The sequence below is a fragment of the Leishmania panamensis genome (assembly GCF_000755165.1).
Source record: "Leishmania panamensis strain MHOM/PA/94/PSC-1 chromosome 9 sequence".
NCBI classification, from domain to species: Eukaryota; Euglenozoa; class Kinetoplastea; order Trypanosomatida; family Trypanosomatidae; genus Leishmania; species Leishmania panamensis.
In genome coordinates this window covers 62,505-77,340 of record NC_025888.1, presented here as the reverse complement: position 1 = coordinate 77,340, position 14,836 = coordinate 62,505, and the positions used below count along the sequence as shown (strand labels likewise).

Here is a 14,836-nt window from a genome sequence, read left to right as displayed (position 1 = left end):
ACGAGGAATCACAGCAAAGGGGGTCACGAAGAAAAAAAAAAAGGCAATGGGAAAGCAAAGCCCGTGGGCGGAGGGGAGGAAGAGAGCGAGGGATAAAATGCGATACACAGTTGCTATTGCTTGCACCGTACCGGGGTGTATGCGTCTGTGCACGGTGCGCTTCTCTGTTGATTGAGGAACGTCAGGGAGGAGGAGAGAAGGGGGTGGATAGGTGTGTGGGGGGTTGGGGGGGGGCGACGCTCACGACACGTACCTCAGCAGACCCCCACACACACACACTAGATAAGGAGAGGGATGAGAGACGCAACAGAGGCCCCCTTTCCTCTCTCCAAAGACACAGAGCAACAACAAGCACAGCAGAGGATGACACAGCCACAGACAGATGAATGTGGTATGTATGTATAACACGAGTCCGAAGTATACGCTGATGCGCTCAAGCGGAAAAAACGCGGCAGGTGGTGGCTGCAGTGAAGCGGGGAGAGGACGAAGGGAGGGAATGAGGGAGGCAGCGCTGTGTGTTACTCGACGTTCAATATGTTATCGCCGCTTTTCTCTCTCGCTCTTTTCTTATCTTGCTCAGTTGTAATCGCACGTGCGAGTGCGCAAGTGTGTGGGCACGCGCACCTGGGCGTATGCTTGAGAGATGCTAGGTATGGAGAAAGAGAGGGAGATGTAGACTGATATCGGTGTACGTGTAGGCTCGCACCGCCTACAAGACGGACAGGCAGCGGCAGTGCGTTATTGATGACGAGGGAGGGGAAAAATGAGGGGTGACGGAGGCCCGCACACGCCATGATGGGGCGTGCCGATATGGTGCAAGGTGGAGAGATGGCGCGAGACGGTGTCGATAAGGGCCCGTCACAGGGTGGAGAGCAGAGACGGAGCGAAGGAGAGAAGGACATCGTAGCGACGACGAGGGAGAAGCGGTGCCGAAGCACAAGAGGCTGGAGTGAATAGGCACAGAGGTGGGAGTGGGGAGCGTCATACAACCCATGCGTGTATGCGTGTAGGTGCATTGCGGGCAGGCCACACCCGGGTGAGCACGAAGCGAGCGTGGGAGTGCGCCAGCGGTGTGTTATGCGACCGGGGAGACCTGCAGAAAGTGCCTCCCTCCCCCCCACACACACATAGAAGCACATTACGTTTGTTTAAGAGAAAGAACGAGGAGACCCAGATGGCGGGCGTGTAGATGGTGTCGGGGTAGGCTGCAGAGGAGCAAGAGCGCGCCGACGGCTATTCCCACGCACACAGGCATATGCCCGTCGGCGCATGCAGAGAGTCCGATGCGCGCCTTTTGTGGGAAAAGCCACACGAAACTCAAGCAACAACAGCGATCATTCCAGCCTGCACTGATCGACAACGACACGCACCTATCCACGCTCACAAATACAATGGCAGCGGAACGGAGGGGCGGGGGTACAGGGCCGCGCACGTGACAGTCACCTTGTCGCGTCCACCACTCCCACCCCCTCACAACAGGTACTTAGCTAAGTTCACATTCTTCTGGAGTCTTTCCGTCGCCTCATGCACCACCTTGGCGTTGATCTCCACCTTCTTGCCCTCGTAATCTTCGCAGTTGAAGCTGTACGGGTCCATGACGCGCTCGAGAATCGTGTTGAGGCGACGGGCCCCGATGTTCTGACCTTGGGCGTTCACCGCGCAGGTCACCTTGGCGAGCTCATTGACGCCATCCTCAGTGAAGACGACTTCGATCTTTTCTGTCTTCATCATCTCCTCCTGTTGTCGCAGCAGGTTGAACTTGGGTTCCGTCAAGATACGGCGGAAGTCGTTCTCCGTCAGCGCCTGCAGCTCTACGCGCACCGGCAGTCGGCCCTGCAGTTCCGCGATCATGTCGGACGTCTTGACCACGTGAAAAGCGCCGGAGCAGATGAAAAGAATGTTGTCCGTCGCAATGACGCTGCCGTCCTTCATGGTGACGTTGGAGCCCTCGATCAACGGCAGCAGGTCTTGCTGCACTCCGGTGGAGCTGACGTCGGCGTTGGCGCTCGACGGCTCGGCAACTACTTTGTCGATCTCATCCACAAATATGACGCCCTCTTCTTCCGCCAGCGCACGCGCCAGTGTGTTTACTGAGGCTTCGTCGATGAGCTTGTCTAGTGCCTCTTGCGTGGCCAGCGGCACGGCGTCAGCCACCCGCTTTGTCACCGACATCTTCAGCCTCTTCGGCTCCCCACCCAGTCCCAACAGCATGCCGACCGACTGCAGATCAATGCCGCCTTCCTTCGGTGGCTTTGTCACTGCCTGCGGGGCGGTTATGTCGATCGTCACCATGTCGTTCTTGATCGGTTCCTCCTGGTAGTGCTCGCGGAAGTACTCAAAAGTGTGTGGCTGTGACTGCTGCGGTGACTCCTCCGACTCTGATGCGCTGTCGTCTGCTGCTGCCGACGTCCCTTCCTCGGCCTTGCCGGCGCCAAGCAGGGAGCGGTCCATCCCTCGCATCCGCTGACTCACCGACCAGGCGCTATACACGGTGTCCAGCGCCATGTTCAGCGCCTCTGCGTGCCGCTCCGCCTCGAGTGCGCGCCTCGCCTTGAGCTTGGCGTTCGTGTACAGGTCCTCGATAATGCTCTCGACGTCCTTGCCCTTGAAGCCGACCTCCGTGTACTTTGTGGCCTCGACCTTGATAAAGGGGGCGTCTGTGATGCGCGCCATGCGACGCGAGATCTCCGTCTTGCCGACACCGGTTGGGCCGATGAGTAGCATGTTCTTGGGCACCACCTCCTTCCGCAGCTCGGCATCGCTGAGCTGCCGACGACGCCAGCGGTTACGGAGTGCAATGGCCACGGCGCGCTTGCCCGCATCCTGTCCCACAATGTAGGCGTCCAGAATCTTTGTGATCGCCCGCGGCGAGAGATCATCGAGCTTGTTCGCCTTTTCCTTCGTGATCTGCACCACGTCAGGGGACGGTGTGCTGGCAGCGGCAGCCACGCAACGCAGCGGCCGAGATAGGAGGCGAAACATTTTCCTCTCACAGTTAAAACAAACAAAGGAGGGGGGAGGAGGGGGCGTAGCGGGGGAGTACGCGTGTGTTTATGGTGTGTATGGGCTGAGACGCAGGGGTGAAGGGGGACGAGCAACGACAGGGAGGGAGGGAGCCAGAAGGGGAGGGGGAAAAGATTAGTGAGGATGAAATGGACGCCAGCACAGCAACAGAAGCAACGATCAGCAGTGTGGGTCAACCGAATGAGCAGTAAGCAAGCACACGTGTGCGTGTGTGCGCCAGTGAACCGAGAAGGTCGCTTCAACTCGCGTCCGCGAAGGGAGTTCTGACTCTAACGTGCTCTCCTTTCATGGGCTCTCACCTTTTCAGTCTCCTGCAACGGTCGATACGATGTCAACTCAGTACACAGCGAGATGCCCGTCCTGCTTTCCCTTCTCAGGGAGGGGGGGGGGGCCGCTTCCCTTGAGTCATGAGCGGGAGTGCGAGGTGACGTGCGTGTGTGAGCGTTGTGCGAAGCCGGGCAGTAGAAAGGAGTAGGTCGATACACGAAGAGAAAACGAGGGGGATCACGATGATGTACGCGCGCGTAGAAGAGGTGTGCATATGCGTATGTTGACCCGCGTGTACGAGGATGGGGCCCCCTGTTTGCCACCACGGGCGTGGAAGCGTCCGTCGTTGCATGCTTCGGGAATGAGGGGAGGGGGAAAGCAGCGGCATTGCACTTTCCCCACACACCCCACCCCTCTTTGCGGAACTGGCGGCGCCACCACAGCCCAGCCACGTCTCTCTGCTTCCCCGCGGCGGAATCCGAGTCATCCAGCCCCAGCCGCCCTGCCGCCGTATTGGGCCATGCGTCTAGCGGACTCTTCTCGTTTTTTCCCCTCGTCCCTCCTTTGCATTACGTGCTGGGCGATCGGCACCGCACGGGCTCAGGCGGAGCGCATGCCCTGATCCGAGCGGGCTGCGGCCAGGGACCCTGGCCGAGGGTGCAAGCGGTGGCGGCCGTCGTGTGCGCAGTAGTGGGTGGTGTAGACGCATGCCGGACGTGCACCAGGAGGAGGCCGGCCAGCCTCAGGTCAGGGCCCCCTGAGGCCCTGCACCCTGCCTGGGTGCCATGCTTCGCCCTCCGTCGCTTCAAGCTGCGGCACCCCGTAACCCGGTGTCGAGATTCTCCGCCGTCGACTCCTCCAGACTCGGCGGCGCCATTCGGGGTGCTCTCGTCATTCTTCCGGCATCGGTTTCCTCATCAGCCCGCCCAGTTGCGTGTAGGAGGTGCCACACTATGTCGCAGGCTTGCGCTGTGGGGTTGATGGGTATGGATGTCCTCACGTCTTGCTCGGATGCGATACGCCATACTAGCTGTGCTTGACGGCGCGTGCGCACAGTGCTCGCAAGTGTGGGATCCTAAGGCCTGTCTCAGGACGACGGTGTTGACTGGGTGGCTCACTGTCCCCATCGTCCGTTTCAGTCAATACAATGCGTTGGAGGCGTGTCTGGATGACTTGCCCGCATGCGCCGCGACAGTGGGATGAGTCCGCGGCAGTAGGGGCGTTCCGCCCTCTCCGGAAGCCGCGCGCGCTTAACAGGAGTAGGTGTATCGAGCAGAGAGGATCTCCGTGCTTAGGCACGCGCCTGCGCACAAAGAGCCCATCGCCTGCCCCCCCCCGAAGGGCCACAGAGGGGGCAGCGATAAACACCCAAGAGGGGAACTCCATGCAGCGCGGGTGAGGTGTGCGCAATCGCATCACTGCGTGCGCGGTCATGGCGCGAAGTGCGGCGGTGCTCTTTGAGCGGTCCGCAGATCTCGCGCAGCGCACCCGGCACAACGCCGAGTCGGCCGCTCTCGTGGTGAACACAGGCGGGGGTGGGCGCACCACAGAGCCAGCGGAGCAGTAGGGACAGCACACCATCTGCACCCCATGCTGCCGCTGCCTGTTACCCGCAGTTGCAGGAACCCCCAGTGCAGACAGGTGCTCGTGTGGTGCTGGGCGAGCATGGCCTTCTGTCGCCTCGGAAGCTCCACGTCCCTCCTCCTTTGGTGTGAAAGACGGATGCCGAGACGAGGGGCTCTTGTTTCAACGTGTCACGGTCGTGCATTGTGCAATTTCGGGAATGTCGGCCTCGCGCCTGAGACGCAAACCGAGAGAGCCAGCCAAAGAACCGCGCAGGTGGTGGTGGTGGTGGTGAAGTTTTACCAATGAGCAAGAAGATGCGGAGAGGAGAGGGGTAGAGCCGAGGAAGAGAGAAGGAGTCGCCGAAGAGGGACGTTTGTACGTGCAGGACTGGGGCAGGGTGAGGGGCGGTGGGTGCTGACCAGGCGGTGGGCCAGCACCCCGCGCGCAGGATGAGTCACTTCCTTTGCGTTTTTCACTGGCTCACGGCGGACAGGGCCGACAGAAAAGGACTAAGGGAGGGGGGGAGTGTTGGGGTGGAGAGGCGATCGACAAGGCTGGAAAACGGTGCCGACACAATGGAGGAGTAAGAGACCAAACGCACACCGACGCACTGAATGCGCATGCGCCACGCGTGTCCTTCAGGGTGCCTTGTTTCGCCCGCCCCATCTACGCACACAGGCAGGCATAATCGATCCCAGTTGAACGAGGCAATCCCCGCACCCACACCGTGAGGTGGGAAGGGGGCGGCAAACGACGAGCGTGCCCCAACCCGCTGCTCTACGCCTCGCCTCGTTTTCCTTTCCTCCTCGCCCGTGATAAAGCGGGTCTGGCGCAGAGCCCCCTTCCTTCTTCCCACCAGAAGGGCAGTTACGCACGTGTGGCGCTAGAACGAATCGCTTCCCGTCAGCATCGGGCCGTACCGCCGTGCAACGTGGGTCATAGCAATCACGACAAAGCTCACCGCAAGGAAGAACGTCAGCAGTGTTGGGCTCACGACGTCGTCGTAGCGAATTTTGCGGCGCGCATAGACACGCCTGGAGCGCGCCTTGAAGGCAACATACGCGTACACCTGCGTGAGGAGGGCGATGACGACCATGACAACCCCCGTCACAACGTGGAAGTTGTCCTTCCAAAATGGTGAGTAGTTGGCGACGTCCTGTGGCAGAAAGAGCCCCTTGCCGAACTGAATGCTGGACAGGCCTAGGAGGCCAAACTCTGTGGCGAGCTGCATCCACTTGGCCATGTACCGCTCCGAGGTCAACAACGTCTTGGGGTCGTATTTCTGTGGCACTTTGATGCGCTTGCCTGTCTGCCACGGGATCTTGCCGTAGAACACCTGTGCGAACGCGTTCTTGCCGTCCTTTGGGTCGTAGCAGAGCGGCTCCGTGCCGCTCTCCGAGTAGGGGTAGAGGTGGAAGGTGGTATATGCCATATGGCGCCGATCCACCGGGTACTGCACCACGGGGAAGAGGCCAAGCTGTGCCCCGCCGGCGCCGGCTGACGTTGCCGACATCTCTGCTCCCTGGGCCCCCTCTTTCATGCTCTTGTTTGCCTTGCCGTCCGCAACGCCATCCACAACGCCGACGGAGTTCGTTGTCGACGCCGCGACCATTGACGCGTTTGCCGAGCTCTCCGCGGCCCTGTTGGCATCGTGCTGGAGGATGCGTAGAACACGCTGGTAAATCTTGGCGTAATCTGTACGAGGCAGGAATTGCGCCTCCGACGCCCCTACCGTCTGCGTCTGCGCTGGGTTGGTACCGAATATCAAACGATCGGCCGTGCGCTCGAGGCAGCCAGCGGCGAGGCCCATCGTCGGGTCCCAGAGGTGCACCTCCGGCTTCGTCGAGGCGCGGATGTCGATGTTGAGCTGGTGTATCCAGTACGGTACCATGCTGATGAAGGAGGTGTGCCCGTACAGGGAGGCGATGCCGTGCGCGTACTTGCTGAACTTGGGGACGCTCTCCATGTAGCGGCACCCCATCAGCTCTTCAATCCACGGGGCAATGCGCTCATTCTCAGTGCACTGCAGCTTCACTTCGACCACCGCGTAGGGGAAGTGCGAGACAGGCGAGTCGCCGCCGGTGTAGCGCCAGTGATGGTCGAGTCCAAAGTCTTCGGCAGACATGTGCAGACCTGTGTCAATGCTCACACGCACCTTCTGGTCGGCACCGCGCTGAAAGGCAGCTCGGCCGCACTGTGTGCGCAGCACCGGCTTCAGATCGTAGGCATGTATCTTCGAGAGAATCTCCGTCGCCAGGGACTTGAACTTTTCCTGCTCCTCTTCGCTCGCGTTTTTACGCTTCAGCTTCTCCAGCGCCGGCAGCAGGCTCAGCTGCGCATGCACAAACGCATCCACCTCCTTCTCTTTGATGGCAAAGCGGCGCTTGTTGCTGCGCTCGCCGCTCCACGCCTCGTGGTGCACCTTAATCTCCATGAACACATTGTCGTCTTCCTGCAGCGCATTCCAGTCCTCGGAGTACGTGTCCGAGTACCACCGCATGCGGATCAGCGTGCTCCCCTCAATGCGCTCAAGGCGGCGGTGGTAGAGGAGGAATTTGTTGTTGTCGTAGTAGACGGAGCTGACGGGCGAGAAGAGGCGGAACGGGATGCCCGCCGTTTTACACTCCTGGTACGTGTCCTTGAAGGTGCTGAGCGGCAGGTGCGGGATAATACGTGCAATGACAAAGGGGAGGTCCTGAAGGTGCACCCAGTACTTAACGGAGCGGCGGTCAAACACCTGCGAGCCCTCGGAGCCGGTGGGTATGCTCAATTTCCCCTTGGCCGAAATGCGCTCCTCCGTCTGCTTGACGCAGTCGTAGACGCGCGAAAGGAGGAGGAAGACCTCCTCGACAGAGATTTGATCGTAGTCATACTCGACGTAGATGTTCTTCCAGCGGTCGCCGGTTGGGCCCAACACAGCGTATCGGTACATGCGGCCAATGATGTGCTCGATGGTGTCAGTGTTGAGATTGCGGCACTCGACGAAGCGGAGCAGCTCGTGCACGATAGCATCCGCGATGAGGCGTGCCTCGCGCGGCAGCAGGCGCTTCCCCTTGTCCTTGGGCGCGCTGGCCAGGGTGATACTCCAGTTCGTCAGCACCTCCTCCTCTGTCAGGTACTTGGAGCACTCGTAGAGGCGCAGTGACATCTTCAGCAACTCCTCCTGCTTGCGCTCGCACCACTCGTACACGCGCATCTTCTGCGACAGGAGAGAGGCGTAGAGCTCATCCGGGGTCGACGGGTTGGCGATGTTTTCCTTCATGCGGTGGAGAATGTCTTTGGTTGCCTTGTAGTCCACGTAGGCGCCCTGGTCCCGGAAGTCCGGGTATATGGCGCTACGCCATGCCTTGCTGTACGGCATGATGGTGGCGCGGAGTTAGCTTAGTTAGGATAGAGTGGAAGAGGCACGCACGTGCGCGCCTCTTCTTGTTCTCTTAATGCGCCCAGGGTGTATGTTCAAGCGATAGACAAAATGTGGGTGACACAGCACGATGTTGCTGTGCCCCCCACCCTGCGGATAAAGAGAGAAGGAAAGACGTGTGCGTGTGTGTGAGGGGGGGGGGGTGATATCCGCGTGTGCGGCTCTCGCGGTAGCCTCTCAAACGCCGGGGGGGGGGATGAAGTGGGATGAGAACACACAGCAGCAAACGTTGTGACAGTGCGAGCCGCAGCGCCACTGACAACTCTGAGGAGAGAGGGAATGAGGGGATGGAGCAAAGTGGGGTGAAGGGCAGCAGCGAGCCAACAGCTCACGCACATCCATGCGATCGCTTGGCTATTCAAAACAGTGCATGACAACGAAAGGAAAAAAATAGCGGCTCTTTCTGCTCAACGTGTCCACTTCGAGGCCATTACACCACACGAGTTCAACTACACTCGACGGTCTTGCATCGGCCCATCACGTGGCGCAAAGCAGCGACAGCCACACGCGTTACACTAGTGCGTCGGCTCAGTCACCTGAGTACCTGCCCCTGCTTCACGCTTCGCCCACCCTCGTCTCGCAGGTTGCTTCCCAGCTGTCCCCATCATGCCGGTAGCCACCTGGGGTATCTCTTGAGGTGGTTCACATTGCCCACACGTAGGCTATGAAGGCCGGGTGACATCCATTCGAGGCACATTGACACTCTGCCTATCACACGGATGGCACAAGCGTGTTTACTGTCTCAGGCCGCTGCGCTGCAATGCCAGCCGGGGGCTCTGCCGTCGACATGAGTGAGAGCAGCTGAAGCAAAGATAAGAAGAGGCTTGACTGCGAGAGGAGAGACGTACTGCGTGGGCAGGAAAGGAGAGAGACTAGTGGAAGGCTATGCAGAAACGCAGCCCCACGCTCAACCCCCTTCCACCGATTACTCCATTACTGACTATCCTTTGTGTGTTATCGTATGACTCGCGGAGAGAGGGGCAGGAGCAAGTGAGTGCGCAAAAGGGATGGTGCCCAGGCGGGTTGACCAAAGTGGAGGAGGAATTCGAGTTGCAGCCTAGCGATGCGTACACACACGATGCGGTCTAGCGCCTTCTCTGTCATGTACTTCTTGTCCTTTCTTTTGATGATCTCTCAAGATGATATTTTCCCCAAGTGGGGCGGCAACTGTGCGTGCGTCAAGGGGTGGGCGGGTGGAGAGGAGAGGACAGGGCGGCTGAGAGAGGACACGCACGTACACAACACTGATAAACAAATGAGAAGAAAAAAGACAAAACAGGAGAACAGACGAGCAAACGTACAACAGGCGCACCTGCACGGGGATCCTCAGCACACACGGGCAGTGATAGTCCGCAGCCTTTGTCGTCGTCGGAGATGCTTCACATCAGATGCCGTGCAGAGCTTGAGTACATCATAAACCCTCCGTGCGGACCCGCCTGGGGATGAAGAGAGAAGTGAGGTGAGGTGGCTTGAAGAGGAAAGCCAAAATACTTGCCAGTAGCAGCGGCTGGCTAGCCCACAGCAGCAACAACAAAAAGAGGATGAGATGTCGTGATGAGCGTCAGTTGAGGTGGTGGGGGTGGGCGGAATGCGGAGAGAGACACGGAGACCACGATGAGGACAGCCAAGGCGGGGAGGCTCTCGTTCCACTCTGCTGACGCTTTTTATGTACATTCTAATCCCTCTCACTGTGCAGAGGGAGGGGGGGGGGAGCGGGTCGTCTGACGTGCCACGGACACACACATTGTGCGTGTGCAGATGAACGAACTGTACTACCGCCCACCCCTTCTCTTACACTCCTCTGAGCAGCAAGAGAACAGCAGCGTCGACGGATTCGGAGAGGGGCGCTGCTGTGCATGTTAGACAACCGCCGGGGGGTCGTACTCGATGGGCTTCGTGTAGATGTGCCGGTACGGGTCGTTCCCGGCCGGGATCCACGGCTTGTAGGCGCTCTCTTTCTGCCGCATTGCCCGTACCTTCTGCTCCTTCACGTCGTACGGGTCCTCCTGATACTCCGGTTGTTTCAGCAGATCAGGGACAAGGGCGCCACCAGGCACCCACGGTTTGCGGCCAGCAGAAATGCCAGATGTAGCCTGTTGTGACGACGGGCTGCGCTTGGGTGGCAGCGGCTTTGTCAAACTGTACACGCGACTCACGCCGTGCTTGCTCTCATCAAAGCAGCCGCTGGCATGAACGGCGCTGCGGAAGGGTGAGCCCATGCGCCTCGTTGTTTCATACTTGCTCTCGAGTGCCTCGCGGCGCATGTTGCCTTCGTACGGGTCCGCCACGTACTGCACCTCGCCTGCCTGTGCAATCGTGAGACCTGTGTAGCCGTATGTGCCCTTTTTAGGCGGGTTCACGATGAAGTTGCGCTTCGCTGCTGCCGTCTCGGCTTTGTAGTCCGCGGCTGTCTTGATGGGCGGAAACTCGGTCTCGTGGCGGATCGGTGCCTTCTCGCTAAAGGTGCCGTAGTAGTCGCCCTTGCCGCTGCTCTTCTTGCTGCCCCCGACGGGGCGGAACGGCGGCGGGGCTGCGGCACCACTGCCTTGTCCCATCTTGCCACACGTCGAGGCACCCTCGCGGAAGGGCCCAGCAAAGCCAACAGAGCGGTACGGGTCACCGGTTGAGAGCGATACAAAGGGGTCAAAGGTGGCATCGGTGATGTGTGGGTTACGTTTTGCGGAGACCACAAACGGTTGTTGCCCCGTCGCCTTGTGGGTGGGTCCCTGGCGCTTGTCGTACTCGTCGCCGACACAGAGGTACACCGGCGCGCTAAACATTTTCTGATCCGCCGGGGCGAATGCGAATGGCGGGCGGTGGGCGTGCAGAAGAGGAAAAAAATGCGTCAGGGAGTGAGGTAGCAACGACAGCGGCGGCAGCGCGGGGGGTGGCGGCGGAGAGGGTGGCGCTGTATGTATGTATTAGGGAGAGAGTGGGATGCGTGTGCAGTGGGTGGGGTGAGGAGTGCGTAGTGGAACAGCGTCATGGCGCAAGATGGCAAAAGAGATGAGTGGGAGGGAGAGAGACACATGGTGGTGCGGTGAAAGCGGCCAGGGACGCGGGTCTGTGCCAACGTAGCGTGCAGCCAGTGCATAGGGAGAAAGGCGAGCGAACGAGCGCGCGGTGGTGAGGGGGGGGGGAAGAGCCTTTCCTTCATTCCCATCCAACTCCTTAGGTGTGGCATTGTGAGAATAGGAGTTCTTCAGTGTTGGTCTCAATCGCTACTATCTCGCCTCGCCTCGCCCCCCCCCCCTCCCTCCTCTCCCCACACATGCAGTCGGCTGTACATGACTGTCCAACACCGCTGCAGAATGGAAGCCTGAGTGAATACATCGGGGTAGTGTGGGTGCATGTATGTGTGGGGGTTACAACGCTGATGGCTTGGCGGAGTCGAGGACGCAGCTGCCATCTTGAAGGATGCGGTAGGCAATCCATGGCGCTGCCACAACCCTCTGCGTTATCGCATCGAAGGACACCTCACGTTGATAGAAGTGGATTACGGTGGTGGTGCCTGCACGAGGTGTCGCGTTGGTGAATGTCTCCGGCGCAGCTGCGACCCGCTCCACCAATACCATCGACTGCACCCGTGTGCCATAGCCGCAAAATGGCGGCTTAAATATGCTCGACTGCAGGTACGCCTCGCGCATCGCGGCGCCGCCGTCGCAAAGATGAGCTGATGCATCACCGCCGCCGCCGCCGACGGTGCCCTTCTCAACGTACGCGTGGAGTTCATTGTCAGTGAAGCCCATGAGTGGGTTGTTTGAGTGCAGCTGTGCGTGTATGGTCGCCGCCTCGGTCGCCGAGAACGCCGTCTCCTCCATCTTGAGCAAATCAAAGTGGCAGCGGTCGCACAAACACTCATCAGCGAGCGCCGTGGCTACCTCCGCTACCACGGCCGGGGCGATGGCCGCTGTGGATGAGGAGTGTTTCTCTGCTGCGATGGGGTCGATCACGCGGTGGAGGGCATCCGTGAAGAGCTGCCCAAGTCGAGCCGTAATGGGCTCGCCATGTATGTTGTCCAAGTAGCTGTTCTGCAGGCAGTGTACCTGGCCTGGTGTAACGGGGCGCCGGTGTTCGGCAAAGTACCGGTTCGTCGTATAGAGGATCACCGGTGCGGTGGCGTTGGCGCTGCCAAGATGGCGCCGCTCATGTTTTGGTGTTCCCACATCAACTTTGCCATCTTCGCACGCGTCGCCGCCCCGACGAAGGTCGTCGCAGGAGAGGAGGTTGAAGCCGGCGTAGTAGGGAGGCGCTCGCAAAACAGCTGGCAGTGCCGCGGCTAGGGCATTGTTGCCTAGAGATGCGCCAGCGTCTCCTGGCAGAATGCCTGTTAGTAGAAAATCTCTGATTAGCGTGCCGCGCGAAGTCGGTGGGTTGTAGGCGAGTGTCACCATCTGCCGCTTCTCGCTGCGTGGGGGGTGAGGACTGTCTTCAGTTGCTGTCTTTGCCGTTGCCGGTACTGCCGACAAGGCAGGCACCGGCACCACGGTGGTGTGCGCGAGGATGTGCGAGAGTGGTGCAGCCCCGCGCCACATCGTAGCGGCGGTTGAAAGGTCTGCCCGTTGTGCAGGTTTATGTCTCACGCCATCGCCGCACTGGTCATCCTTGCGCGCCTCTGCGCAGCAGGTCAACGGCGCGGCTGGCGGACGACGGCAGTTTGTAAGAATGGCGAACCGTCCGCTGCGCGGCTCGATACCCATCCACGACCCACCCGCGCGCCGATCCACCGCCCACACAAGTCCGGTGGACGGGTCCAGTGCCAGCGTACCAGTGGCTCGTGCCAGTTCCTCATCGCGATTGCAAATCACGATAAGCGGGAAGCGCTGGCAGTAGCGCGTTATGATGGCCAGGATACACATCAATGGTGCACACTAAAGAAAAGCGCGGCTAGAACGCATGGACGTGCGGGTGGCTGCGTGTGTGGTGAGAAGGGGAGGGAGGCGGCAAAGGAGCCTCACTTGGGTGTGTTGTCCTTTTAATCAGCCGGCGTGAGGGTGAGGACGACGACACACGGGGGAGGCGTAGTGCGATGCTTCACCACTACAGACCCGAACCGCTCGCACACGCACGTGCCAATGAAGAACGCAATGCACACGGAAGGGGGAGGGGGAGGGGGGGGGTGTGGAAGAAAGTGTGGGATTCCCTTCACCTCTTTACGGCGTCTCTCTCTCTCTGCGTTTGTTCACATGTGAGCACATCGGGGCCAACGGACACGGCCCCGATGTGCTCGCCCGCTTCGTTTCCACTTTTTCGCCTTCAGAGGGGTGACTTTAGTACTTCTCCTCCGCTGTTTCATCACCCACTTTGTCTAATGACAGCTTGTCACATGCCTGCACACGCACACGCACACGCACGCACACACACACACACACACACGCACGCACACACACACACACACACACACACGCACGCACGCACGCACGCGCACACAGATGTCCACCCATGCGCACGTGCAACCAACAGTGCACACAACACAAGAGCGCCTCATAGCAGAATAAGAAGAGCCCGACAGCGGACCGAGATGAGCACATGAGTGCACTTCATAGGACGAGCGCGAAGAGCCAAACCAAAAAGCACGAGGCACCGAGAAGGGCCGTGGGGTCGGAGGGCAGATGATGAAAGAGAGGCGCTGATGTGTTGCACCATGCATCAGTCTCCCTTCTTTCATCCTCTGTTCCCTTCGCCGCCTGCGCTCGATCGATGTGCTGATTGACTTCGTAGCGGTGGCTGCTGCTGCTGGCTTGCCGTCGATGCCTGGTGGATCTGCGAGGACTGTAACTTGAGGTACTGTGGGAACATCGGCTCCGTCGTGTCCCATCCACATCGCTGCCGCAGCGCTGCGTAAGTGTGACTGCACTCAGGATTGCAGTACACAAAGTAGAGCAGCATGCTCATCACGAAACAACCACGCACGTAGCCGTGCCGGCGGAACCGCACTTCGCCCGGGGATTGGAAGCGTGTGGGTGAGAGCAGGTACGCCAGTCCTGTGGTGCGCTCTGCATCTGAACGTCCAGCAAAGTGTTTGCTCATTCTTTAAGAATACCCCCAACGGTGCAACACAAGAAACCACCTCGTCCAGGGTGAGCACAGAGGTGCGGTGACATTTGATCGCATAAAGTGGCTCAGGGAACCCACGAAAGGGAGCTTCCACCACTTCCACGCCTCGCTTTCTCTTCACCCTAGGAACCGACTAACCCATCAACTAGGGTGACAGCAACACAGACAAGAGTAAGCGACCCCAGCAAACACCACCCCGGAGACCACAAAGAGCAGGAGGACCGAGAAGAGAAAGAGGATTTTCAAAAGACAAACACCCTCGACCAGCGCTAACAACAACGCATCATGACCTACGCGGGACAATACCTGCACCATCAGCAGTGCACGACTCCCCCACCATCAGCCCGAACACAAATAGTGCCCAGAGAGCTCAGTACGTCCAGCTCAAAGCAGCAAATGAAAAGCGGCCCCGCAAGGCGCATAGAAATGGGGGCACCGCAAAGCCGCTATCCTCCGTTGCTACACTTCACGCAACCGCACAGGGGGTGGTGATTTCGAAAC

The 14,836-nt window shown here is 59.7% G+C and overlaps 5 protein-coding genes across 5 annotated transcripts, besides 2 other annotated features; all 5 read right to left on the bottom strand.

Moving 5' to 3' along the window:
• Nucleotides 1–1,470: 1,470 nt before the first annotated feature.
• On the bottom strand, nucleotides 1,471–2,982 carry HSLU (ATP-dependent hsl protease ATP-binding subunit hslU, putative; the record flags this gene model as incomplete). The annotated part of the gene is made up of 1 exon (XM_010705958.1): nucleotides 1,471–2,982. One exon carries the CDS (start codon nucleotides 2,980–2,982, stop codon nucleotides 1,471–1,473), a length of 1,512 nt encoding a protein of 503 aa, XP_010704260.1.
• A 741-nt stretch (nucleotides 2,983–3,723) lies between these two features.
• Nucleotides 3,724–5,096: a repeat region.
• A 644-nt stretch (nucleotides 5,097–5,740) lies between these two features.
• Nucleotides 5,741–8,218, bottom strand: LPMP_090210 (vacuolar transporter chaperone 4 catalytic subunit, putative; the record flags this gene model as incomplete). Its single annotated transcript, XM_010705957.1, has 1 exon — nucleotides 5,741–8,218. The coding sequence occupies one exon, from the start codon at nucleotides 8,216–8,218 to the stop codon at nucleotides 5,741–5,743; it is 2,478 nt and encodes an 825-aa protein (XP_010704259.1).
• A 458-nt stretch (nucleotides 8,219–8,676) lies between these two features.
• Nucleotides 8,677–9,070: a repeat region.
• A 1,067-nt stretch (nucleotides 9,071–10,137) lies between these two features.
• LPMP_090200 (hypothetical protein) lies at nucleotides 10,138–11,058 on the bottom strand (the record flags this gene model as incomplete). Its single annotated transcript, XM_010705956.1, has 1 exon — nucleotides 10,138–11,058. One exon carries the CDS (start codon nucleotides 11,056–11,058, stop codon nucleotides 10,138–10,140), a length of 921 nt encoding a protein of 306 aa, XP_010704258.1.
• A 585-nt stretch (nucleotides 11,059–11,643) lies between these two features.
• On the bottom strand, nucleotides 11,644–13,137 carry LPMP_090190 (hypothetical protein; the record flags this gene model as incomplete). Its single annotated transcript, XM_010705955.1, has 1 exon — nucleotides 11,644–13,137. The coding sequence occupies one exon, from the start codon at nucleotides 13,135–13,137 to the stop codon at nucleotides 11,644–11,646; it is 1,494 nt and encodes a 497-aa protein (XP_010704257.1).
• Nucleotides 13,138–13,942: 805 nt separating this feature from the next.
• Nucleotides 13,943–14,308, bottom strand: LPMP_090180 (hypothetical protein; the record flags this gene model as incomplete). The annotated part of the gene is made up of 1 exon (XM_010705954.1): nucleotides 13,943–14,308. One exon carries the CDS (start codon nucleotides 14,306–14,308, stop codon nucleotides 13,943–13,945), a length of 366 nt encoding a protein of 121 aa, XP_010704256.1.
• Between the last annotated feature and the right edge of the window lie 528 nt (nucleotides 14,309–14,836).